The 27,916-nt window shown below is 53.0% G+C and overlaps 1 protein-coding gene across 6 annotated transcripts in view; it reads right to left on the bottom strand.

Annotated features, from left to right (window-relative positions):
- Positions 1-27,916, bottom strand: part of RAB11FIP4 (RAB11 family interacting protein 4) — a 65,505-nt gene that overhangs the window by 5,864 nt on the left and 31,725 nt on the right. For 5 of the 6 annotated variants that reach the window (XM_078611196.1, XM_078611193.1, XM_078611194.1 and 2 more), the window contains exons 2-12: positions 20,224-23,575; positions 9,526-9,681; positions 8,550-8,690; positions 7,047-7,082; positions 5,643-5,742; positions 4,101-4,204; positions 3,360-3,500; positions 2,524-2,605; positions 1,771-1,908; positions 749-907; positions 157-300 (exon numbers count right to left, since the gene is read on the bottom strand). In XM_078611196.1, the coding sequence (XP_078467322.1) occupies positions 157-300; positions 749-907; positions 1,771-1,908; positions 2,524-2,605; positions 3,360-3,500; positions 4,101-4,204; positions 5,643-5,742; positions 7,047-7,082; positions 8,550-8,690; positions 9,526-9,681; positions 20,224-23,417 (4,395 nt within the window). In that variant the 5' untranslated portion in view covers positions 23,418-23,575. The remainder of the gene's footprint in view (positions 1-156; positions 301-748; positions 908-1,770; positions 1,909-2,523; positions 2,606-3,359; positions 3,501-4,100; positions 4,205-5,642; positions 5,743-7,046; positions 7,083-8,549; positions 8,691-9,525; positions 9,682-20,223; positions 23,576-27,916) is intronic. The other variant, XM_078611198.1, reaches the window with a different exon arrangement.

The following is a 27,916-nucleotide window of genomic DNA, read 5'->3' on the forward strand; positions in this document are numbered from 1 at the left end:
CAAAACGTCTCCACAGGAAGCCGCATGTCATGTGTAAACGCGGGTGCGTGCGAGTGCATGCGTGAGTGCATGCGTGTGTGCGTGAGTGCATGCGTGTGTGCGTGCGTGCGAGTGAGTGAGTGAGTACGTGCGTGTCACCAGTCCTCCCTCCCGTACCTCGTCCCGTGAGGCCGAGTCAATCTCCGCGGCGAGCGAATGAGACTTGGTGGCGGCCGAGAAGAGGTTCTTGGCCTCCTGGAGGCTCAGGCTGATGATCTGCCCGTTAAGCTCATCGTTAGACTCCTTCAGCTTGCGGTTTTCCTGTGCAGGAAGGACCAGGACAAACTTCCATTACCTCGAGCGGTCTCCCAGTGCCAACTTCCGCACGCGGCCCGAGAGGAACGTGAGCGAGGAGAGATGGAACACTGAACGGCAGTTAACTTATTATTCTGGGCTTCCTTCACTTGTGAACCCAGTTTAATCACAGGCCGCTTGCACCCAAATATATGAACTCAGGATCTCTGTGGTCCAGCATCACTGATTCTTGAGCCACCCGGCTTGCTTGATCAGGCCAGTATTTAATGATGCAAACGGTCCCTCCTCCCCTCCCCCCTCCCCCATTGTGCCCCATGGTGGCCCACGTGAGGTCCTGTGTGAGCCCCCCCATTTGAGGCCTGTGTGAGGCCCGCTGCGTGAGGCCCGCTGCGTGAGGCCCGCTGCGTGAGCGTCCCCCGCCCCGTGTGAGGGGCCCCCTGTGTGAAGCCCTCACCATCTTGACCCTGCGCACTTCCTGTTCGAGCTCGGCCTCGCGCGTGCGCGTGTTGTACTCCTGCAGGCCCGAGGAGGCGCTGCGCCCTCGCCCCCCACGCTCCATCTCCAGGCGGAAGAGCTGCAGGTGCTCCAGCTCACGCCGAAGGTCCTCGATCAACTGCGGTGCGCCGCACGGGAGAGGGTTTAGGAAAAAATACGACGAAATATTGATTTGCGTGGTCGCTTACTTTGTGGCCCCTTTACAACAATGGCTGCCCGCCCCCCCCCCCCCCACAACTGACAGTTCGTGTAACACGACCGATGATGTCACGAAGCCCCGTCCGTCACCTCCCGTCCAGTGGCATGCGTAGGAACAGAGGGGAGACTTCCCCCCTCCCACCCCCCAACTATTTTCGTGATATTTGACGAGAACCAACAATCGGTGATCGATCGCTTGGCTAATCGAAAGTCTGAGCTCTACACGGGAGGGAGCGCTCTGGAGCGGAGTTCTTTCACTGCAGTGACTCAACAATCCGTGGGCAAATTAACCGTGCTTGTGAAAAAAATTATATGAATAGAAAATGCTACATTCCACACCAATTTCCCTCCCTTGATGTTCACGGTGGCTCTATTGTTAGCTGCTCCTCGCTCGTGACTCAGCAAGTTTAAACTAATAAATCACGCGATGTTTCAGCCTTACAAGTTACAAGCGCTTTGCTTTACCTATGGAGCAGTAACTGGACAATGGAGCAGTAACTATTTTCTATCGGGCTGCAGAATAAAACCCCCATGTGCCGGTGGGCCCTGCAACATCATCAGTCACGTGCACGACGGATACAAACGAGGTAGCGCGGCACCGCCGTCGTCGCGCCCCTCGTCGCGTCGCGCCCCTCGTCACGTGGCGCCCCTCGAGTGGCCCTCGGGCGCAGTCTCCCCGGCGCTGCGTGCGCCCCATTTAGCACCCGGCCGATATTCGTTAGCTGCTGTCAGTCAGGGGGATTGTGGGAGCGAGGCGTGGTCACGTGGCGGACAACGGCAAACCTCCTGCGTGGCTTCCCTCTCCTTCTGGAACTCGTGCCGGTCGCGCTTCATCTTGTCCGAGAGCTTCTTGCTCAAGTCCATCTCGTCCTTCACGCGCAGCACAAGGTCCTCCAGACGCTCCTCCAGACGCGTCTTCTCCTGGAGACGCCACGGTGGTGGAGTGGGAGGGGGTGGGTGAGCAGATACGGGGTGATGGGTTGAGCAAAATGATCGTCTCTACCCCAGCAACATTCACCACGAGGTTATTGATGTCCCAGAGACAATCCTTCAAATCAAATCGATACACACTAAAAGGTGTTCACGCCTTCGTATTCGTGCTCGGCTATCACAAAGGCGTTTTGTTTCACAGGCGGGTAAAGTCTATCAGAGAGGGGCGATGTTTCTGTGCGGTTCTACCTAATTAACTTATTTTTCGGGTATTTTTTGTTTTACCATTCGCCAAATTTAGATCGAGACGCTGCCAACACTTTTTTTCCCCCCAACGTCACGGCATCTTTAATGCGCGCTGTGAAGCAGACGGCGTGTGCATGTTGAACTTCTTTTGCACCGTACGTATCCAAACGTGAGAATCGGAGGGGAGTTTACCGTGAGCTGGTAAATGACAAAAGGGGAGTTCTCTGCAGAGAAAGCAATCGCCATTGTCTTTTCGGGGGGGGGACTCTTAAAACTTTTTTTAACCGCGTGATTTCACCCGCAGCCGGTATATTTACATCGTTGCCCACATCAGCAATGAAGTGGTAAACGAGAGCTCACCTCTTCGAGTTTCTCTATCTGCGTCTTGAGTCGCGGCACTGTGGTCTGAAACGCCTCGTTTTCCTCCTCCACCAGGAGCAGCCTGGACACGCGCGCGTGCGCGGCGCGCAAACACACGGCACCTATGGTCACGGTGGTGGCACAAGCTTGTGGTGCGGGCAGCACCCGGCGCAAACACGGCCCCGCGGTGCGCAGCGTGGTGCCCACAATGCACTGCGTGACTCCCATAATGCACTGCGTGCGTGGCTTCCACAATGCACTATGGACATACTCCAACTGTGATAGGACGCACGAGGACTCCACCAAGACCCAGGATCTTCGCGGTGGGCGCAGAGGGGGTTGGGGTGCTCGTATTGAAGCTGCTCAGATGCCGCACCGTGCGGAGTTGACTTCAATGCCAGATTTTAAACGTGAACGTGTACATCTAAACGAACGGTAGCATTACCGAACCACAGAGATGTGCATGCTTGGAATTCAGGAAGAGGAACACACGGATGAGAGAAAGCCAGAGACGTCAAAGTGACTGAAAATTAAGCGGGTCTGGGGAGGACACGTCTCTGGGAGTGAAGTGACCAGCGGCCAAATCTCACAATGGAGTGGCAGCCAATTGAGGGAAACATAACACAATGGACGTAAACCGCGGAGATGTAGCAATGAAATAGGCTCGTGCCTATTTCATTGGTGCTAGAAGGGACCACTAAGGATGACGAGGCTTGGGGAGGCTTTCATCCAGCAGCGCATAGATCACGGCTGCTGCTGCTCTGTCGACGACGACGACGATGATGGAGGAACCGATGGCCCCTCCGCATAGCGACGAACGAGCGAGTGAGCGGCACCTGTTGGCGAGCGTCTCCATCTGGGCATTCTTCTCGCGAGTGAGCCGTGTCGTCTGCTCGCGGTGGCGCCGTGCATCCTCCTCCAGCCGCTCCTCGCCGCGCACCTCGGTGTCCTTGAGCTGCTCCTCCAGCTCGTGGATCCTGCCGCAAACGTTCCACGGGATTAGCCGCCACCACCGCAGCCACCGCCGCGTGCATGAGTGAGTGCGTGAGTGAATGCATGAGTGAGTGTGTGAGTGAATGGATGAGTGGGTGCGCGAGTGCGTGAGAGTGAGTGAGTGAGTGCGTGAGTGAGTGTGTGAGTGAATGCATGAGTGAGTGTGTGAGTGAATGCATGAGTGAGTGTGTGAGTGAATGCATGAGTGAGTGTCTGAGTGAATGCATGAGTGAGTCGGTGAGTGAATGTGTGAGTGAGTGAGTGCGTGAGTGCGTGAGTGTGTGAGTGAATGCATGAGTGAGTGTGTGAGTGAATGCATGAGTGAGTGTCTGAGTGAATGCATGAGTGAGTCGGTGAGTGAATGTGTGAGTGAGTGAGTGCGTGAGTGCGTGAGTGTGTGAGTGAATGCATGAGTGAGTGAGTCGGTGAGTGAGTGCGTGAGTGAGTGCGTGAGTGAGTGTGTGAGCGAGTGCGTGCATGAGTGCGTGCATGAGTGCGTGAGTCAGTGAGTAAGTGAGTGCGTGAGAGAGTGCGTGAGTCGTGAGTGCGTGAGTGCGTGCGTGCGTGCACGGCACCACGCGCACCTGTGCACCAGGTGCAGGTTCTCCTGCTTGAGCTTGCTCTGCAGGTCGCAGTTGGCCACCGTGTCAGTCTCCAGCTCCAGCACCTTCTTCTCCAGCATGCTCACCTGGCACACGGCACGCGGGGGGGTCATTATCGACAACCACGACGAGGAGGAGGAGGAGGCGTGACTGGGCAGTGACGACGACGGCGGTGAACATGATGAGTGATGATGACAATGATGACGATGTTCATGGTGAGAACAATGACAACAATCACGTTCCCCGAGGCCGTGGGGATGGGCGAGGTGCCATGGCCCCCGTTTGGCAGCCTGTCGGGGAGATGACTTCAAGCTGCCCACCAGCAATCGAATGTCTTTCACACCGTATGTAGCCAACCGCACGTAGACAATGTGTGTAGTATTATATATACTAGTACTAGCTTCACTACCCGGCTTCGCCCGGGACTTGGATTCACCACGGCCGGCCGCCTTTGTCTCGCCAGTGGCAATGTTGACACACCGCACCATTTACTCGTTTGAGGCTGAGTTGACCTAGGGGAGGCCCAGGACCGGTTCATATAATCGTCACCGGCGGTGGCCGTGAGTGGGAATCGAACTCGTGTTGCCGGGTTCGTAGCGCAGCGTAGCGCTAACCACTACACTGCCGCTCCCCCCACACACACGCGCTTGCTGCAGACACGCAACTTTCAGGGTGCGTAGGGCAGTAAACTACTCAAACAATAAAGCAATGCTGCGCGAAGAACGCCTTAAATCTGCAACACATTTGTATTTCACTTTACCCGCGGAGGGTTGGAGGGGGGACATCAGCAGGCACACGCCGTTTCACTTCCGTATAGGGGTCACATGACAGATGTGACGTCACAGCTCACTTGCCGTGCAAAACATATGCATTATTGCGCCCCCCCCCCCCCCAAAAAAATATACAAAAGTCTATTTTTATAATTTTTGCAAATTTCAAGTTTGTTGCATGTCGGAAAGTACGCTAAACATTTTGAACAGACACACATATTCACAGATTTCCCTTTTATATATATAGATATATAATACAATGTATCATACGAATTAAGCTAAAGGCAGCATCGCTTGGGGGAGAGACGCTGTAGCCGAGGGGGTGGGTAGAGATGAAACTGATTCTGAGGCGAGGATTAAAACCCCCATTGGTTGCGTGTTCAGTGCAGCTTCCACATATCCCCTCAGTGCAGCTGTTCAATGCAGGAGCTGTTCAGTGCAGGTTCCACGTATCCAATCGACTACAGCTCCTCCGTGCAGCATACATCGCGCCATTCCTGCTTCTATGAACATTTGTGGTGCCGCCTCAGCCAAGACCCGGTCCCCACTCCCCTCCCTCCCTCCCACCGCCCACCCCCCCCCATCCCCTCCCACCACCACGTCGTTTAGCCCACGCATCCTCCACCTCCCCACCCCCGATTTGTAAAATTCTGGTGCCACCCAGGGTCAGGAATGCCGATGAGGGTCGTTGGGGCCGTGAGGGCTGCTGGGCCACGAGGCGGCGAGGGCACGAGTGGGCGTGCGTGGCGCTCACCTTCTCCCCGATGTCAGGGCCGCCCAGGTCCAGGCTCTCCGTGTAGAGGTCCTCCGTGCTGCCCGCCGCGCTGCTCAGCGAGCTGTGGTTCAGCAGCTGCCTGTGGGGGATTCGTCAGCGTCGGGCATCGTCGGCGGCACCGCCTTCACGCGTTGTCGATCGGATTGACATCTTATGTAGTGCGGTTTATTTGTATTATTTTCCCCCCATCATTTTTCTTTGGTCATTCTTTGCTCCGATTTCCATTTACTTCTATTCGCCGTATCATGTTTTTTGTCACCAGAAGTATTTTATTGAAGAAAAAAAAACAGGGGAAGGCGCGGCGTGCGGTCAGACGGGGTTGGGTGGGGTTAGGCGCGGGGGGGGGGGGAAGCAGAACGGAGCAACCCCACCAGGCGAGCTGGGGTCCCTAAGTGTAAGAGACAAAGTGGAGTGGAGACGCTTTGGCGAGTGCAGTGGGGGAGGCCAACGAGGCTGTTAGGGGCCGTGTGTGTGCCGTATAAAAAAAAATAAACTATAAGGCGCACTGAGCTATATAGCTCTTTTTCAGAAGTGACCTGGCCACAAATGATAGTTCAACGAAGTGGCTTATCACGTGGAAATTTATAGCAGCCAAATACTCGAAACGCGTGTTGATTCTAAATATGGAGGGAAAACCCGGAGCACCTGGAGAAAAATCCACACGACCACGGGGAGACAGCCATGCAACCTCCAAATATACAGCAGGCGTCAAGGTAGGATTCGAACCACGACCTCCTCACCACCGCAGCACTCCTTTAACATCACCATCATCATTAGTGACGTCATCGTGATCATCATCAAAGTCAGCATCATCAACAACATCATCATCATCATAACCATCAGACCATCAATGTCAACATCATCACCGATTCTCTAATCGTCCCATTCAGTTTGGACAGAAGAACGAGAGCGATTTGACAAAACGAGGATAACCCGCTTACTCAGCAGCTCGTCCTGATGACTGAACTCAGCCGCCAGGGTTTGAGCGTGCGAATGGTGTGCCCCTGCGACAGAATGAAGCGACGTACACAACGCATTGCCATTCCAACCTGCAGTGTGACTCCATGTGCCACTAAAAGGAGAATATTAGCCGAAATGTGGAGCGCAAGGACTCAAGTTTTGAAATCATCCAGCATGAATGCGAGGATTGAAAGCTGAGGCCAATCAATGTTCGGGGTCCGTGAGCCTCCTCTCATAGTGCAGCTTCCACGTCTTAACCTCGCCGGCTTCCAAACTTCTGTTTTTTTATTACTTCCCTTCTACGTGACTTTACCGAAAGAACCAAGAAGATGAATCCCTGCAGTCACGAAAGCTTTAAATCGAAAAATTCTGTGTTGGAAGCGCGCACTTTCACGCGCTAAAACCCAGCAGCACTCCTCTCACCTGGCAAACGCATTCGTAGATATCCTCCGATTGGGGCTGAAAAAGAGAACAAAGGCACCGCAAATCAGTGGGTGCAGCTGGGAGGAGCTGAACAAGGGCCGACCGCAAGCCAACGGTCGCTGGTCTGCTCTACGGTCCCAATGTCACAGCGGTTAAAGGCCCCCCCCCCACTCCGGAGTAAAGAGGTGAACGCAGGACACGGCTCTCGCTCAGACAAAGAGCCGATCAGCACGGAACGATCCCTCCCGTCGCAGGCCGACACGTGCCGCCAGTCTCGACATGCTCATGTCGTGGATCAAAACAGAACGCGCTCCGCGCACGACATCCACTGCAACCGTGACAGCCGCAGCGCCCACTCCACGTGGTGTGCACCACTTCAATATCTGTGTACTCAGTCATTCATGCATTTGACTGGGTGCCATGTTCATCGTATTGCGCACTGTAGAGGATATAGATTAGATTTTCTTTATTGTATTCGTGTCATTGTGTGTTTGCTGTGTGTATGGGGAGCGGTCGTGTCGTGGTTAGCGTGCTGCGCTACGAACCCGTGACCCAGGTTCGATTCCCGGTCATGGCCACCTACACCAATGATGATTATCTGAACCGGTCCTGGGCCTCCCGTATGTCGCCTCAAGCAAGTACCTGGTGCGGTGAGTAAACATCGCCACGAGGGCGATGTTTACTAGGGCGTTGATGCTGGCCACTCACCCTCTCGTGTGCCGTGCCAGCTTTCAAAGGTGCTCGCTAGCAGCACTTCCCCCAAAGGTCTATTAACGGCTATACGGGGATTCCTTGTTGAGTATCTAATGCTCTGTGTAAAAACATCGCCACTCGAGAGATAAAGGCGGCTGGGCGTGGTGCTGGACCCAGGAGGAGGCTCTACAGATGTTTTGATTATTTTACTTTTGCTCACAGATGTCTTGCTCCAATTAGGCGGCCTAATTGGAGCAGGACACGAGACGGCACTAGGCCTGCCAATTAGCGGCGAGTGTGGAGCTAACGAGCCGCGGAGGAGCGCCGCTCACGCCGAGAACCCAACGTGCCGAGTAGAGAAGCCAGGACCCACTTCAAATTCCAACCGCAACGCCACTCGGCTGAATTTAAAATTGTAAAAGTTACGGCTGGAGATCAGTGCCGAGTGCCTCGCCATCTGTGGGGATGAGGCGGTGGGGAGGGGCGATCTTACCCATCGCCCCCCCACTGCACCACCCCAACCACCAGTGCATGCCAAGCGATGAAGCTGCACTGGTGTCCATGGGCTGGAGCGGCTTAGAGAGGAGCAATCGGACAGAAAACACCGCTTCATTATTTCATTCCTTACACCGAGGGCCTAAGCCATCCACGAAAAACTCTGCTCATTCCAACCGATCGATCAGGAGAATTTTGCCGGGCACTGCCGTTGGGTCACACTGTGGCTCCTTCTTGCGAGCTCAAGGGGAGGGCGATGGGGCCGGTGGGGCCGGTGGGGCCTGAGGTGGGCACCGGCCGCGGGGAGGGCGGTACCTGTGCGCCTCGAGGTGGCGCAGGCGTGCGTCGAGCTGGCGCAGGAGGTCCACACGGCGGCTGCACTGGCTGCAGTAGAGTGCCAGGCCCGGGCTGGGCGGGAAGAGGCCCAGCCAGCGGCGCTGCGAGCGCTCCGACGGGCTGAGGCCCGAGCGGGGAGGAAGCGGCGGCGAGAGGCGAGGGACGGCGGAGGAGAGGAGGGAAGAGCAGGGGTGAGGGTAAAGGAAAGTTTGAGGAGAGGCGAGGAGAGGAGGGAAGAGCAGGGGTGAGGGTAGAGGAGAGTTTGAGGAGAGGTGAGGAGAGGAGGGAAGAGCAGGGGTGAGGGTAGAGGAGAGTTTGAGGAGAGGCGAGGAGAGGAGGGAAGAGCAGGGGTGAGGGTAGAGGAGAGTTTGAGGAGAGGCGAAGAGAGGAGAGAAGAGCAGGGGTGAGGGTAGAGGAGAGTTTGAGGAGAGGCGAGGAGAGGAGGGAAGAGCAGGGGTGAGGGTAGAGGAGAGTTTGAGGAGAGGCGAAGAGAGGAGAGAAGAGCAGGGGTGAGGGTAGAGGAGAGTTTGAGGTGCAAGCGAGATAGCGGATGTGGGAAGAGGCCGAGAGTAGCCAGGCAGATGCGTGGAGAGGAACGGAGATGCAGATTGAGATGTAAAAAGAGAAGGAGAGAAAAGGGGATGAGATGAGAAGAGGTAACGGGAAGATGGGTGAGGTGAGAGCAGGGAGGAAGGCAAGGAGGTGCCAGGGAGGAGACGGGGACAAGCAGCGGGGGAGAGCAGAGAAGGCCGCGGCAGAGAAAAATCACCATGGCAGCGTGGATTGATCCACAATCACGAAGAAACCACACGCGGTCACTCGATTAGCAGATTGGCGCTTGATCTAGACAACAGCGAAGAGTGTGCAGGGGCGAAGCCTCACGCCGGAGGCCCTGCGGATCGCGGCCACGGGGGGGGGTGACGCGGGGGTGGGGGGGGGGGTGACGCGGGGGTACCTGGTGGGCATGGAGCCGGCAGGCGCGTCCAGGAAGGCGCCACCCTGGCGCTCGCTATGCGGCTCCGACACGAAGTCGCTCTCGTCGCCTTCGCCGTAGTCCTCAAAGTGCTCCTCCTCGCTGGGCTCCGCGTGGGACACGGAGCGCTGGGGGGTGCTGCACACGCCGGGGAACACCGCACTGCTCGCTACCGCTCGGTGCCACTAGGTACTGCTCGGTACCACTCAGCATGGCTCAGCGCCGTACCGCGCCGGTGTAACTGCCATGCAGTGGTGGCTGAGTGGCTCAGAGTTCGTCGACGCTGAGCCAGCACCGCTGAGAGCCTGGGTTCGAATCCAGCCCTAGCGATTCAATGAAACTGACTCCTCGAGTGTGCCGAGTTGATTGGTTCTGTCCATTCACAAATGACTTCACACCTAATTTGGCCAAATTTGTATTCTACAGTTGGTCATTGTGGGATTGTCCCCCCCCCTAGTGTGGAAATAAAGGTCACAGGAAGAGAGCCCTTCCAGTGACCCCTGCGAGAGGAAAGAGTGAACCTCCCCACTGGCTTAGGATGGTCAATAAAGTGTCAACATAATTCAATTCGAATGTACGTAGCAACTCAATGTGACCGCATCTCCAGACACCGTACAGAAACAGGGAGCGTCTTAATTTCATAGATTGAAAACTAATTTTTTTAGAATGGTTTCGTGTGTTTAGCTTATTGTCCTTCCCCCGCACCTCTGATTAACGCGGTTGGCTACGTATGGTGCGAAAGAAGTTGACCATACATACATAGACAGAAAAACACCATCAGTCATAGGCAGGAGGAGCGGAAGGCTTGAGCCTAGAATTATAACAGGGGCGGGGAGTCAACAGCACGGATGGGTGGGGGAAGGCAGATCCAGGAGAGCAAGCACCGAGGCGAGAGCGTGTAAACATTCCCGACTCGACATCACGACCTCTCGCAGTTCGACTCGTGCATCCACCGTGGAGCGACCGTCACCGCTCGTTTCATGTTCACGCGAAATCATGGCTCAGTGCAGTCGTGCGCATGCTATCTATTCATCGGTAATAATCCGTTCGACGTAAGATTATTACCGCGTGGCTTTTAGGGGATCTTTTTTTATCTGAAAAGCCTAAGTCTGGATTATAATGTGAGCTCGAAATAAAAGAGCATCGTGCAGTTTTTGGTGGAAGGGGTTGGAGGCAAAACCAGGAGATCGCTGCGATGCAATTTTTAATATTTCTTTTGGACCCAACTCATGACGTGAACCTGCTCAGATTCCTGAATAAATCGTCCAAGTCTGCTGGCCGGTGGTAAGTGGGGAACCGATGACAGGCAGCCTGTGTCCTCAAAATCCCCCCTCTTATTATGACGCGCTTCTCTGCCTCACATTTAGAATTTTCTAAAAATTACAAGCAAATTCATTAACGCGGCTGGCAGTCGGCAGCACCGAAATTAAGTGGCGAGCGCAACGGGGCTGGAGAATGAAATCCCCCAACGCTACGGCGAGAGCACAAAATTATTACAATTTGCACACAATGGGCTGGCGCGGCGAGATGTGCAAATGACACGCGGCGACCGCGACAGTCGAATATCCACCACACTCGCACGCGCAGAGCAAGACCAACATTTGACAGCCGAGTGACCGAAAAGGACTGGACTTCCCCAATTGTACATTAGCAAGCCTCTTCATATTAGTCCTCTTCTATGAATTAACACGACGGGGTTAATTTCCGGCGGACCGCACTCAATCCGTTTCAACACCGGCGGCGAGATCGCGCCTGGGCCCTCATCGGTCACCGCGGCGACGCCACGGAATTTGAGACATTTGCGTCCGACACGAGTGGGTCATTAGCTCGGGATACCGTGGTAAGCACCGCATGTAAAACACACACCGCCATTCCACTTCACTTTGCTATTATTTTGCTATTAAGAGCGGTGACGTCGCACCAGCGGTGACGTGGAATCGGCGGTAATGCATTCGCCGCTTCATGCAGAGGCTCACGGTTAGAATTCAACAGCCGCCCTGGTAATTATCGCAACGTATAATGCCGTGATGGCACGTGACATCCGCATCACGGTGGATGTTCAAGATCTCCCGACGTCATCTGCAAGAGAAGGACGTCGTGTGCCGGCTGTCAGGGTAAATAAATTTGCCAAATGACCACAATTGGGATTCTACAGAGCAATCATCTTCCCCCCATGCTGGCAGACGAATGCCCCAGGTTGATCGTGTAAATAAGACAAATCCTGGTCTCTTGAGTTCCCGCCCGATTATATCAAATAAACCTGATTCTTTAACTTATTTTGGTGTAATGCCATTTATTAAAATATACATTCTTTGCAACAAATGGGATAGGATGGACATACAATGTAAACGTCCTTCAGAAAACGCTACCCTGCTCACGGACAGGATTAACCCTTTCCCATTTCGATGACGTAGGACGCGTGCGACGTGTACGTTATCAGTTTTTCTTCAGATCCCGTTCCGATGACTTATGTGTACGTAGACATACATCATCGATTCTGTTCTGATGACATACATCGGAATGGAATCGGAAGTACAAGGCGATGCTGGAGGGCATGTGGCACAGTTTGGTGCCAGCTGTCATAAAGTTGCGGGCGTGTCTCTAAAGTTCTCTGCGGTGAGTACAAACAGCGGCACTATGCTTCTCTAAAATAACATTAACACTAACTACTCACGTGTTCTGAGATTCAGCAGTGAACAAGACACCCACCCTGTAATATGCCCCGTCTTGGAACAGGAGTTAAAATGCACGCATCCCCGAAGTTTAAGGAGACAGATTCCGTCCAGGTGAGAATGCTGTTAAGAGACTGCTCGGTCACTCTGTTTAAATAAGTCATCGTACGATTCGCCAACTCTGGCAAAATCGCCTGATGAAGCTGCTTGTTGTAATCACCAGCGAAAACTCACGGTAGTCAAGTTGTATGCGCTGTGAGTTTAGTCTCCAACACACTGTGGTGCTGAAGTGGTAACTCATTGTTCACGTTTTGTTGACGTGACAAACCTTACTCATTGGCTGTGTCGGGTGGTCACTGGATTTAACGACACATTTTTATTTACGCCATCTAACCCAAAAAAACATTATTATGAATAATATTGGTCGGGAAAGCCTACGACTACTACGACTACGTGTTAAACTGACCCGTACAGAACCCCCATCGGACGCTGGTCCAAGGTTTTTGTCCGAGGCCACTGTCGGTAGCAGCTGAGCGAGACAATTACCAAAAGCAGCTTCCCTCACACCGGAACGTCGATTGGTGCTCATCTCGTGCAGAAATGGAGAAATTCCACATTCCTATGACAAATTCAGAATCAAGGTTTAGTTTTTTTTGGGTTAGATCGCATAAATATAAATGTGTCGCTAACCCACTATCAACCGACAAAGCCAATTGGTTCTGCCGATTAGTTACTGCTTCCTATGGCAAGTGTGAATCTTTCTGTTGACATCTAGGAAATTCACTTCCCCGCAAAGCAGTACTTATTTTAACCACCATGGAGAGAGGAAAGGATGAGTTGACCCCGAATGGGATTTCAACTCACAACTTTCCACCACCCAGCCAGGTGACTCTCTTTAACTAATTATAAAAAAAAATTATTTTACCAAGTAAGGCCCACTGAGCTATATGGCCCTTATTCAGATGCGACTTGGCCACAAATGATAGCTGAACGAAGTCGCTTATCCCGTGGAAACGTATAGCAGCCAAAGACTGTAAACTTACGTCTCTAAATGTGGAGGGGAAAACCGGAGGACCCTGACAAAAATCCACGCGACCACGGGGTGGGAGACACCACAAACTCGAAAAATACAGGCGTCAGGGTCGGGATCAAACCCAGGACCTCCTGCATGCCAGGCGAGGTAGTTAACATCTCGCCACCTTGGCCAGATTCAGAATAATGTCTGCTGACACCGTATGGCAAAATTAACTCCAGCTCATTGACATTGATTTTGAAATCACTGTGAACACCTGACGTGGGTTAACAGCTCTCCAGTTCAAGCGTGAGGGTTCAGTGGCACCGGGAAATACGACACATCAGGGCAAGAAGCAGAAACATGTACAGGTCGTGCCGTGTGGATGATTGCCTCTTGCTCTGCACGGCGTGTGTGCAGCATTTAACAAAACAATTTATAGGCCGTGGTCAATCTACTGCTGGATGAAGGCCTCCCCAAAGCTGACACCCTCCCCTCACGGTGCCGCGATGCAAGAATAAATCTGAATTTTCTTGACCTCTCCTCTGCCTTTGATGTTGTTGATCACCCACTCTTCTTTCTGACCTCGGAATCTCTGGCAACACCCCCTATCCTGGCTCAAATCTCACCTTACTTCTCGCACATCCTCAGTCTCCTTCAGTCACTTCGTATCCCCTCCCTCCCCTAGGGTCGGTGTTCCGCACGGTTCGGTTATGGGCCCCTTTCTTTTCTCCCTTTGATATTTCGCCTCTTGAATCTATTATCTCCTTTTTCTGCATTCCTCTGAATTTCTTGACTAATGATACCCAAATATTCTTCTCCTTTCCTTCATTTACCCCTGGACCATTGCTCTCATATCCCCTCCTGTCTGGCTGCTATCCAGTCCTGGATAGTGATGTTTTCATGGAAAAATTTGAGACAGATGCCATCCAGGCATCCACCCTACGTCCTTCCTTGTGGAAGAGATACGTATGACACGTTCGTCATCTGGCCACATGGCCTACCAGCGCTAGGCCAATTCTTCAACCACATCAATTCCATACACCCAGCCATCAAATTCACCATGGAGGTAGGAAAGGATGGCAAGTTACCATTCTTGGATGTTTTAATCTAAAAGAAACCAGATGGCTCAATGGAACACTGTCTACAGGAAAGCCACCGATACGGATGCCGACCTAAAACCTGACTCCCACCACCATCCAACCCAGAAGAATTCCCTCATCAAAACTCTACACCATAGAGCTCGTTGTATTTCCGACCATCACCACCTAGCCAGTGAACTGGAACACGTGCACCAAGCCCTCAAGACGAATGGATATTCGGACTACAGAATCCGTAAAGCTATCACCCAACCGTTGGGAAAGAACCATCTCAGGACCCAATCAAAACCATCACCTTGCCATACATAGCAGGGGTCACCAAAAATATTTCCCAAATCATGAGCAAACACAAGATCCAGGTGAGATTCAACACAGTACATATAATTCGTGATCTGATCCCATCTGTGAAAGATGTGATCCCTGACATGCAATACCCCCGGTGTCTACAAACTAAGCTGTGTCTGCGGCAGTAGTTACATTGGGGAAACTACGCGACATGTCTCAGGCCGTGTTCGTGAACATAAGGTAGATTTGAAACACGGTAGGACCAATACCTTGGCCGTGGCTGATCATTGTTTTAATGCTGTGGGCACACACAAAATAGATTTTTCCAAGACGAAGGTACTCTGCAAAGCCACTGGCTATCAACAAAGATTCGTTAATTAAGCCATCCAAATATATAAACACAAACACAATTTTAACCTAGAAGATGGGTATAAACTGAGTAATGATTGGAAGGACGTTATTAACCAGTTTAAGTCATAACTGGCTGTGATGTTTCCATCCTACCTGCAGATTTTAGCAGTTAATTCCGACTCTCTGAGATACATTAAGAGGCTAAATGTCTCACTAACACAGCCACCGTTGCGGTGGATCTCTTACATTGACATGCTAATCTCTCACAATACAATGGCCACCTCCACAGCTTCGTAGTCCCACTTACCCTTGGGCTACACCCATCTCAAACCTATATAACATCCTGCTTCAGGAACTATCCCACTATATTTCTTCCTGCCTCAGCAGCTCTCCCGCTATATTTTTCACCTGATGACGATTGCTTGTGTTGCGATCGAAACATCGTGATATTTTAATGTTTTATTATTTCTCTATCTATGTGGCTTTACCGAAAGACCCAAATAATGTGTCCCTCCTCTCCCAGTGCTCAATTCTGTTTATGATCCTTCCCCCTCCTTGCACCCCTCTACTGGAATCAACTTCTCCCGCACATTGAGCAAAACTGCCCATAGACTCAGCACTGCCCATAGACTCAACACTGCCCGTAGACTCAGCACTGCCCGTAGACTCAGCACTGCCCGTAGACTCAGCACTGCCTGTAGACTCAGCACTGCCCGTAGACTCAGCACTGCACGTAGAATCAGCACTGCCCATATACTCAATCCGTAGACTCAACACTGCCCGTAGACTCAACACTGCCCGTAGACTCAGCACTGCCCGTAGACTCAGCACTGCTCGTAGACTCAGCACTGCCCGTAGACTCAGCACTCTCCGTAGACTCAGCACTGCCCGTAGACTCAGCACTGCCCGTAGACTCAGCACTGCTCGTAGACTCAGCACTGCCCGTAGACTCAGCACTCTCCGTAGACTCAGCACTGCCCGTAGACTCAGCACTGCCCGTAGACTCAGCACTGCACGTAGACTCAGCACTGCCCGCAGACTCAGCACTGCACGTAGAATCAGCACTGCCCGTAAACTCAGCACTGCCTGTAGACTCAGCACTGCCCGTAAACTCAACACTGCCCGTAGACTCAACACTTCCCGTAGAATCAGCACTGCCCATATACTCAATCCATAGACTCAACACTGCCCGTAGACTCAACACTGCCCGTAGAATCAGCACTGCCCATAGACGCAATCCGTAGACTCATCTCTGCCCGTAAACTCAACACTGCCCGTAGACTCACTCAACACTGCCCGTAGACTCAGCACTGCCCGTAAACTCAGCACTGCCTGTAGTCTCAACACTGCCTGTAGTCTCAACACTGCCTGTAGACTCAACACTGCCTCCTATAAACTCAGCACTGCCCATAGACTCAACACTGCCCAGAGACTCAACACTGCCCAGAGACTCAGCACTGCCCAGAGACTCAACACTGCCCCTGTATATGAAGCAAACCCCCTCATCAACCTCCTTCCATTCCTCTCTCAAAGCCTCACCTCTTCTCTGTTCCCCATTTTCTTCCCTCCCCTCACCCCCTCCACTCCTTCCCGTCCCTCCCCTACCCCTTCTGTGATCCCCAAGTGCCCCTCGGTCACCGCTGTCACTCATTCGTCAATCCCGGTGTCACTCATGTCTCAATCCTGATAGCACCGCCCCTGCTATCTACACCGTTCCATTCCGAGTCACCGCTCCTGGAAGCTTTGTCGAGTGCCTTGAGCGACGGTGCTCGAGGAATCGAGGTGCGAGACAAGCTCCCTGCACAGGAGCTGCCCTCTACCGCTCCATCCCCACAGCGGACGAAAACCGCCCTTGGGGTGCATTAAAGTTCATTCATCAACGCCAAGGCCCCCACTGCCGGACGATCGACTGGGAGGCCTCGCTTCACCCGACCCGCGAATCGACGTCGCGACGACGAGCGCGGGGAGTGTACGCGTTTCCACGGCTCGGTGGACAAATTAAAAAGATGGGAGGCAGGAATGCGCCCCAAGGGGGACGCGAAAGGAATCGATGCACTGCGCCGAGTCAAAAAAACACACATCGGTCTCGCCGTTAGCGACATCGACCCCTGACAAAGTTGCCTAATTATGACTCGCGTGGCATGCACAGGGTAGAGATGACATACGCAGAGTACAGATGAGATACACACAGAGTACAGATGAGTTACACGCAGGGTAGAGATGAGATACACACAGGGTAGAGATGAGATACACACAGAGTACAGATAAGTTACACACTGGGTAGAGATGAGATACACGCAGGGTAAAGATGAGTTACACGCAGGGTAGAGATGAGATGCACACAGGGTAGAGATGAGATACACACAGGGTAGAGATGAGACACACACAGGGTAGAGATGAGACACACACAGGGTAGAGATGAGACACACAGGGTAGAGATGAGACACACACAGGGTAGAAATGAGACACACACAGGGTAGAGATGAGACACACACAGGGTAGAGATGAGATAGTCACAGGGTAGAGATGAGACACACACAGGGTAGAGATGAGATGCACACAGGGTAGAGATGAGATACACACAGGGTAGAGATGAGACACACACAGGGTAGAGATGAGAAACACACAGGGTAGAGATGAGATAGTCACAGGGTAGAGATGAGACACACACAGGGTAGAGATGAGACACACACAGGGTAGAGATGAGACACACACAGGGTAGAGATGAGACACACACAGGGTAGAGATGATATAGTCACAGGGTAGAGATGAGACACACACAGGGTAGAGATGAGACACACACAGGGTAGAGATGAGACACACACAGGGTAGAGATGAGATGCACACAGGGCAGAGATGAGATGCACACAGGGTAGAGATGAGATGCACACAGGGTAGAGATGAGATGCACACAGGGAAGAGATGAGACACACACAGGGTAGAGATGAGACACACACAGGGTAGAGATGAGATGCACACAGGGCAGAGATGAGATGCACACAGGGTAGAGATGAGATGCACACAGGGTAGAGATGAGATGCACACAGGGTAGAGATGAGATGCACACAGCGTAGAGATGAGATGCACACAGGGTAGAGATGAGACACACACAGGGCAGAGATGAGATGCACACCGGGTAGAGATGAGACACACACAGGGTAGAGATGAGACACACACAGGGTAGAGATGAGATGCACACAGGGTAGAGATGAGATGCACACAGGGCAGAGATGAGATGCACACAGGGTAGAGATGAGATGCACACAGGGTAGAGATGAGATGCACACAGGGTAGAGATGAGACACACAGGGTAGAGATGAGACACACACAGGGTAGAGATGAGACACCCACAGGGTAGAGATGAGACACACACAGGGTAGAGATGAAACGCACACAGGGTAGAGATGAGACACACACAGGGTAGAGATGAGACACACACAGGGTAGAGATGAAACGCACACAGGGTAGAGATGAGACACACACAGGGTAGAGATGAGACACACACAGGGTAGAGATGAGACACACACAGCGTAGAGATGAGATAGTCACAGGGTAGAGATGAGATGCACACAGGGTAGAGATGAGACACACACAGGGTAGAGATGAGATGCACACAGGGTAGAGATGAGATGCACACAGGGTAGAGATGAGACACACACAGGGTAGAGATGAGACACACACAGGGTAGAGATGAGATGCACACAGGGCAGAGATGAGATGCACACAGGGTAGAGATGAGATGCACACAGGGTAGAGATGAGATACACACAGGGTAGAGATGAGACACACACAGGGTAGAGATGAGACACACACAGGGTAGAGATGAGATGCACACAGGGCAGAGATGAGATGCACACAGGGTAGAGATGAGATGCACACAGGGTAGAGATGAGACACACACAGGGTTGAGATGAGACACACACACACAAGGTAGAGATGAGACACACACAGGGTAGAGATGAGATGCACACAGGGTAGAGATGAGACACACACAGGGTAGAGATGAGACACACACAGGGTAGAGATGAAACACACACAGGGTAAAGATGAGATGCACACAGGGCAGAGATGAGATGCACACAGGGTAGAGATGAGACACACACAGGGTAGAGATGAGATACACACAGGGTAGAGATGAGATACACACAGGGTAGAGATGAGACACACACAGGGTAGAGATGAGACACACACAGGGTAGAGATGAGACACACACAGGGTAGAGATGAGACACACACAGGGTTGAGATGAGACACACACACAAGGTAGAGATGAGACACACACAGGGTAGAGATGAGATGCACACAGGGTAGAGATGAGACACACACAGGGTAGAGATGAGACACACACAGGGTAGAGATGAGACACACACAGGGTAAAGATGAGATGCACACAGGGCAGAGATGAGATGCACACAGGGTAGAGATGAGACACACACAGGGTAGAGATGAGATACACACAGGGTAGAGATGAGATACACACAGGGTAGAGATGAGACACACACAGGGTAGAAATGAGACACACAGGGTAGAGATGAGACACACACAGGGTAGAGATGAGATGCACACAGGGTAGATATGAGATACACACAGGGTAGAGATGAGACACACACAGGGTAGAGATGAGACGCACACAGGGTAGAGATGAAACGCACACAGGGTAGAGATGAGACACACACAGGGTAGAGATGAGACACACACAGGGTAGAGATGAGATGCACACAGGGTAGAGATGAGATGCACACAGGGTAGAGATGAGACACACACAGGGTAAAGATGAGACACACACAGGGTAGAGATGAGACACACACAGGGTAGAGATGAAACGCACACAGGGTAGAGATGAGACACACACAGGGTAGAGATGAAACGCACACAGGGTAGAGATGAGACACACACAGGGTAGAGATGAGACACACACAAGGTAGAGATGAGATGCACACAGGGTAGAGATGAGATGCACACAGGGTAAAGATGAGACACACACAGGGTAGAGATGAGATACACACAGGGTAGAGATGAGATACACACAGGGTAGAGATGAGATGCACACAGGGTAGAGATGAGATACACACAGGGTAGAGATGAGACACACACAGGGTAGAGATGAGATACACACAGGGCAGAGATGAGATGCACACAGGGTAGAGATGAGATACACACAGGGTAGAGATGAGATACACGCAGGGTAGAGATGAGATACACGCAGGGTAGAGATGAGATACACGCAGGGTAGAGATGAGGGGTTGGAGGTGAGGACCCACCCCTTCCAGCGCTCGTGCAGGCAGGGGCTGCTGAATCCGCTCTCCCGGTCCTCGCCACTGCTCACCCCGGACGTACTGCCGGCCGCCACGGGGGAGATGGCGCCGAGCGAGGGCAGCTCCAGCTCGCCCAGGCCACTGGATGACAGCGCGGCGTCGTCGCCAGTCGCTCTCGCCGGCTCAGGGCTCGACGTGGCACCGGTCTCCGTCGCACACGCGAGGCCCTCGCCGCTTGCGTCCGATGCCTCCTCAGAGCCGTCCGCTTCAGCAACGTCATCCTCCCCCTCCTCGTCGTCCCCCTCCTCATCCTCCTCCGCCTCTTCAGAGCCAGGAAAGGGTGGCTCTGGGTCTGCCGGGCCACTCGACAGGAGTACACCCAGCGGCCTTGCCTCCACGGAGCCGGCTCGAGGGCCCGCGCCGTTTGGCGACGTCCATGCGAGATCCCCGCGCTCGGCCACATTGTCACTACGACTGACTGTCTCCTCCTCCGAGACAGACGCTTGCGCGACTTCATTACCATTGTTCTTCTGATCCTCCTCTTCTTCCACCTCCTCCACCTCCTCCACCTCCTCCACCTCCTCCACCAACTCCTCGATGGGAAAGGACAACTCCTGCGAGGCACGGTCGTCCTCTCGAGGAAGGGGCAGCAGCTCTGCTGACTCTGCATCACAAGGGGCGATGTCCGTGTTGGGAGACTCCCTGCACCGGCCAGGTGTCGCGCCCGTGGCTCTGTCTGGCTCGACGACGCTGGACAATGCCTCGACCTCGGCAGCGAGGGGTCCTGTGGCCGGCCCGCCGTGCGAGGGCCCTCCGTTAGCATTCCCCTCCGTTGACGCCTCTCCGCTCTCGCCCAGGGCGTGACGTGACCGGGCTATGTCCATGACGCTGCCATCGCCATCCTCTGTTTCTACGGTCTCCTCCTCCTCGTCATCACCATCGTCCTCCTCGATGGGAGTCAATTGCCCCGGCGAGGGTGTCCCGTCAGTGTCCGAGCTGAATGACCAGCCGGGTGGGGCAGGCGTCACAACGGAAAACTCCGGGCCAAAGCCGCTCGTCAGCATTGAGGCGCCATCGCTTGTGGCGTCGGTGGATTCCCACGGCGCCCCTCCTGCGATTGTCAGTTCGCAATTCACGCTCTCGTTTGGCGCCTTCCCTCTGCTCAAATCTGCAGTTGAACGAGAGCCAGCTACGTCATCATCTCCCTCCTCCACCTCCTCCTCAGTCGCTTCTACGTCGTCAGCATTGGGAGGAGGCGGTATACCCTCGGGCACGTCGTCGTCGCGAGGGGCTGCATCGCGGTCCACGCTGAATGATGCGCCGCCATCGAGAGAGTTCGCGTGAGGAGACTCGTCCCAGTCCGCGTCGCTCTGCAGGGGCCAGTTGCCACTCGCTGCATCGACAGTAGTGGCGGCGGCGGCAACGGACTCCTCATCGTCATCCTCGCCGTCATTCACATTCGCTTCCCCCGCGGGTGCTAAACTTGGAAACGGAGCCTCATCCCAGCCGGCTCTGCCTGTGATCCCCTCGCCACCGCCACCGCCCTCTGTGTCAGCTGCTGGAAGAACGGCGCTTACCTCCGGCTGCTCGGCATCGGCAGATGGCGGCTCCTGCGTGGCTCCCCCACCGTGCAGGCCACCATCAAAACCCAGAACCCAGAAGGGGCTGGGTTCAACGAGCGGTCCATCGGAAGACGCGTCCAGGTCCAGGCCACTCCCCATGGGCACATCGTCACTCACGACAGAGGCTGCAGACTGTGTGGCAAAGCCGTCGTTCATCAGCTCGTTCCCGACACACTCCAACTTGTCTCCGTCAATGATTTCATATACACTGCTCTCTTCCAAACTGGGTATTTCCACAAGGCCATCATTATTCTTCCACTCCACGTCGGGAAAAGGAAACTCCTCTACATCGCCTTCCTCAGGCAGCATACTCACTAAATCTATACCTGGCAAGGGACTGGACTGGGTGAGAATCGCATCAAAGAAATCGTCCGAGACCAGGAGCTTTGTGTGCAGACCTGTGTTCTCCGGCTCATCATCCAAGTTCATCTGCATAACCACTTCATTGCTCAGACCCAGAGGGTCGCCCGGCGTTGCTCTGCATGCGATCGCATCTCTGCTGTCCTCCGTGGGCTCAACTTCTCCCGTGCTGCTCCCGCTGTTGTTGTTGTTGCGGTTGCTTTCGCCAAACTCCAAGCCTGCATGAGCCTTCCCTTCCTCCGCCACGGCACCGTCAAGGGGGAGAATGTCAAAGCCCAAGTCCGATGGGGGTCGAGTGGCGGAGCGGTCTGGGCTGCTGGGTGCCATGTCCAACTCGTCGTCCAGGCCCAGGCTGCTGGACGAGAGCAAGTCGTCACTCGCGGTGAAGGCAGACATGGCGGGCAAGTCGGTGTTGGTCAGCTCGCTCAGCTGGCTCACTTCGGTGAGCTCCTCCCCGCTCAAATCCATGGCGTTCTCCGGCCTGGCCTGGCCGCCTCCTGTGCCAAACTCGTGAAAGGGCTGTGCATCCGTGACGCCCTCGCCGTGCGGGAGGAAGTCAAACTCCAGGCCAAGCGAGGGTTTGGTCGCAGCCAGGTCGGAGAAATCGGAGGCGACCTCCGAGGACTCAATCAGGCTCAGACCTAGGAGGTCATGTGATGCTTGCTCGAGGTTCACAGCAGACAGATTAGCATTCGTGCTCATGACCCAGGGATCTGGGCCATTTGGGCTGAATGTTGAGTCCGAATCCTTTGGACTGAACGTTGAGTCCGAATCCTTTGGGTCGAACATTGAGTCTGAATCCTTCTGGGATATGAGGCCCCAAAAGTTGTCTGGGTTTTGGCCCAGAGCGCTTTTGCTTGGCATGACATTATCGAGGTCGAGTCCCAACAGGTTGGCGTCGTATCTCCCGCTCGCCAACTGCTCGACCGAGAGTTCTGCAGATTGTTGATTTGTGGTGGCGGCAAATCCATCAAAATCCAGGCCCAAATATTCCGATGGGTTTTCATTTGTCGAAATAAAGCTGTCAAAGCGTCTGCCCAGCCCAAGCTCGAACACATCTTGAAGGTCTTGAGACTTCATCAGAAGAGGCAAACCAAAGTCCCCTTGACCCACTTTGTCTTCATGACGATGCCCTCCGTCGATGGCCTGCGGTGCCGCCTCAAGCGAGACAACCAGGTCTGAGCTGAATGCCTCGCTCACGGCACCGCTGCCTTCCATTGCCTTTCTTTCAGAGCTCGCCGGCGGCGTTGGGGAAGAAATATAGTTTGTTTAGGAGCCACTGCCGAAGGATAACTCAGCAGCGTGTTGATCCTTTAAGCTGCCCTCCGATGTCCACTTTTCGAGCGGCGCGTGCGTGGAGACGTGTGGTGTGAACCCTGCCAAGCAGACACAGGCACACGCGGAGATCCGCCACTGGTCAACAAAGCAACAAACATCCCCATTCACTCTTACAGATGGCAGAGGCAAGCACTGCTGGGCGAGCATCTACCGAGTCCAGGACGGCACTCGAGAGGGGGTGGGGTGCGACCTTTGTCTTTCCAGTGCTGATGCTCACACACCATGAGACTGGGTCGACCTAGGGGAGGCCCAGGACTGGTCCAAAGATATTCATCACTCATGTTGGTCATGGCTAGGGCTTGCACCCAGGTCGCTGGCCAAGCTTCTGTGGCCAGTGTGGCCATGTGCGCAGGACAGGGCTGTAGTGGGGCAGATGAAGCCCAACTTACTGCCAGCCAGAGCCACCCAAAGGCCACCCTCCCTCTGGCCACAAGGGGAAAGCTCGAGAGCATCTCTCTGCAGGTCACCTGATGTAACAATTACACAATGGCCACGCTCACATATTCCGAATTGTATAAAACCGTAGAAAATGTAATAATAATTTGTGGTAAATGGTTTCCCCTGTCAAGTGGCAACGAAATACAATTTAAACAGCTGACAATAAATTACAATTCCTCTGCTATGCATGGATTTTGTTTGTCTGCTCCAACGATTAGGAAATATATATATACAGTACAGCAAAGTATAACCATGCTATTCACTGACCAATCACAATACTTCCTGTTGTCGGTCAGTTATCGATTGAGGTCACCTGACCAACAATGGATGCCCCCTAATTGGCCAGATTCAAAATACAAACGAAACACTCGACCAATCTGCGTGTTCAGTTCAGGTACATGGGGCAGGCAGCAAAAGGACCCTTGTGTTAAGTGGGAAATGTAGAAAGCCAATTGGATGCTGAGCACGTGGTGCATGGTGGGTGGTGAGTTGATGGCTGGTGAGTGGCGGGTATCAGGATAGTGGCGAATGTCTGGTGAGTGGCGAGTGCCTGGTTAGTGGTGTCAAGTGAATGGTGAATATCTGGTGAGTTGATGGCCGGTGTCTGGTGAGCAGTGGATGTCCGACAAGGGTCAGACGTCATGTGTCACATCACCCCGTCTGTAGGACGGGCTGCCGTCCAGTACATATGTACTGTATAATACTCTTCGGTTCTTTCGGTAAAGTCACGTAGGTAGAAAAATAAATAATAAATCACGGCGTTTCGATCGCAACACAAGCAATCGTCATCAGGTAGAAAGATAAGTAGTAGAACTGCTGAACAAAAAAGGGCTGTTGTAACAAGAGGTTATATATAGGTTTGAGGTGGGTGTCACCCAAGGGTAAGTAGGCGTGGTCAGAGATGGAAAGGAGTCCTGTTGCCGTACGCACGCACAGCAGCTGCGTTAAAGGAGGATTGGCATATAATAGTCAAAGGCTCGGGCAGCGGCCTTGTTCCTTGTGTACAAACTATGGTTCGTTTCTGCGCCCGTTTGTTTGCTGGCTCTTGGGTTGTGTCTTAGGCCGGAGAGGGAGCTTCGACTTTGGCTTCTCCAAACGGCACAAAAATCCTGGGCCCCCTTCAGCAGATTGTGAATGGTAACAACACCAGGAATAAGCCCACAAGACCTGTTTCACCAAAAAAAAAACCCAATGCAAACGAAAACAACACATCACGTGTACCCGTGGGTGTATTTGTTTCAGCAGAAAATCCCAAGATTGGTTGAGACTTCTCCGAGTCTCACCAGAAGAGTGCGGCCGGTTCGACAGATGCCGCCGTGCTGCCTTGGCGCTACTGGGCAAGGGGTACCCCCCCATCAAACACCGCGGGGACGCTTGGCGTGGCACGGACCGTTCCCACTTTCAAATCCAAGCCCCGTGTTCAACTCGTCGCAAAGAACAAAAACATCTCAAAATAACTCGAGCGCAGCTCTAGCCGGAGGACGACATCAGAGGACTTAGGAATGGAACTTTAATTTGGAAAACAAGAGCTGTTTAGATTCTCCGCTGCACGAGCATTTGATCTTGACAAAGTTTACTCTAAGACGACAGCTGACGGTGCACGCTGCTCCCGCCGCTGTTGTGATCGGTCACGGCTCCAGGCTCCGTAAATTAAGAGAGGCAGTGGAATCCGTGACGGGTTTTTTTCGTCACGAAACCGCTCACGTTGGGCTGCTCTCTCTATTGCCGGGAGCCCCTCTGCGAAGAAGCTTGGATTTCAATAAAAGATAATTCCCATCGCTCTGTCAGTTTAACATCACCATCATTACAATTTGGGACCGTAGTTCTAACATTCAAGAACTATTAACATTCCGTAACCTAGCAGCTACTGGAGCCATGTGAAGCGGTTAAACATCCAAAACTTCCCCCGCAAGCAATGCACCACCCCGTGGCAGAGAACAGTCGGGAACAGGATGCAAGAGAACTAGTTTTGAAGGCCCTTTACAGCAGGCCTCATTATCTACACTAGGCGCACAACACACGTTATATCACCAGTTCACGCTGTTCTTAGCACGGCAATCAAACCTGACACTTTAAACATTTTTAAGGGGCTGGAATTTTGCCAACATCGGGCCAAATCGAAATATTAATTTTGACGAGTTTTGTGGTGACCAGGCAGAGACCGTCAACTCGGCTACGCTCGAGAAATCAGGTGCACCAGGTTCACGGGTGGGCGCCTGACACCGCGGGTTTGAGCCCAGGGTTTCTGCGATGCCGGCTGAGCGTCACAGGAGCCGAGGCTGCCCGGCCCCCTGGAGGCCAGGCCACGTTCTCAATCCCTCCGTGACGCGCAGTAGAAAACGAAACAAAAAACTTTTTAGATTTCACCAGACAAAACCCACTGAGCTATAGAGCTATTTGGCAGACGCGACCTGGCTATCACAAATGACAGCTCAACAAGATGGCTTATCATGTGGACATTTAGAACATCCCAAATACTTAAAACGCATGTTTATAAACGTGGAGGGGAAAACCGGAGGGCCCGGAGAAAAATCCACGTGACCACGGGGAAAGAGACACGCAAACTCCAAATATACAGGCGTCAAGGGTCGGGATCGAACCCAAGACCTCCTGTATACCAGACGAGGTCGTTAACATCCCGTCGGCGTGCCTTCACAGAGAGCGAGACGCAGTCCTGGCCAGAGATGCACTTTGCTCGCAGAAGCCATGGAGGGGGTGGGGGGTGGGAGGGGGTGGGAGGGGGGTGTTGAGGCCCATCTCCGCTGGGGGCCTTAAGCCAGTGGTGGAAATCCCATGTTCCCATGGCGAGTACCCATGTCTATATAGAACTACTCCTCACTTCCCACCAAGTGGTGTGCTCAGTGTATTTAGCCTGTCGGGAGAGTGGTTTTATTCGGGACATGATGCTGTAGAGTTTTCGACGTTTAAAATACGATATGCGAAGGGTGGAGCAGTGGGTGCAGTGGTTAGCATGCTGCACTATGAACCCGGGCAAACATGGGTTCCATTCCCCACCATGGCCAACATCAGTGTGGCGAGTGAGATCAGAACCAGTGCTGCCCTCCCTCCACCAACTTGCACTGGCCAGTGTGGTGAAATTTAGTTACAACAAAAACCCATGACTGACATGGCATGGGGTGGCCTTCAACCATTGGTGGCAGAGAGTGGCTGGAATGTATTATGATTATTATTTTCCCTATCATATGAGAGTTACATTAACACAACAGAGCGACATTTTTCCAAAGACTCAACGCACGTGTACAGAAATGTCCTTGGAGCCTTGAGTAGGCATTTAATTTAAGCACGTTTGGCTATTTTATGTGTTTTATAGGACGCCACCAGTGGGAATTTGCCTCTGTGAATTCGTGTCGTATAGCACACAAAGTGGGCATGTTACACATATATATTTATTTTTTACTTCCTTAAAAACACAAAGCAATAATAAACGCCAGCAAACCGTGACGGATCATTCTGAGCTGTCAGCAAGTATATTTGGGAGAGCGAACAAATGATAATTATCTAAATTTCCCCCATTGCTGAAGAACATGAGGATCGCACAAATAAACCACGTGAGGCTGAGAAGAAGGTGTCACTTGCAACATTATCTGCCGTTCTATTGAGAGCAACAGAACAGCAATTTTCTCAAACGCCAACGCACATCGTTCCACGTAACTCGACGAGGAACGCGGCTCCGCTTGCCCCACCAGCGCAATCCGGGCTGGCGAGTGGCGGCACGACCTGGGCATGTGAGTGGCACTGTGCTCACAGCGCTTGGCTCTCAATGGCAAGGATGTGAGTTCATATTCCGGTGAGCGATTAACTCAGCGGGCCGTGATCCCTCTGGGGGTTAATTAAATTTTGTACCAAGGAATCGGGATGCAATGATTAACCTCAATCCGCCCGAGTTGCTGTCATCATTTGTTCAACAAGACCTTTCTTTA

Source organism: Lampetra planeri, chromosome 35 (assembly GCF_965212315.1).
Source record: "Lampetra planeri chromosome 35, kcLamPlan1.2.h2, whole genome shotgun sequence".
In the NCBI taxonomy this organism is placed as follows: domain Eukaryota; kingdom Metazoa; phylum Chordata; class Hyperoartia; order Petromyzontiformes; family Petromyzontidae; genus Lampetra; species Lampetra planeri.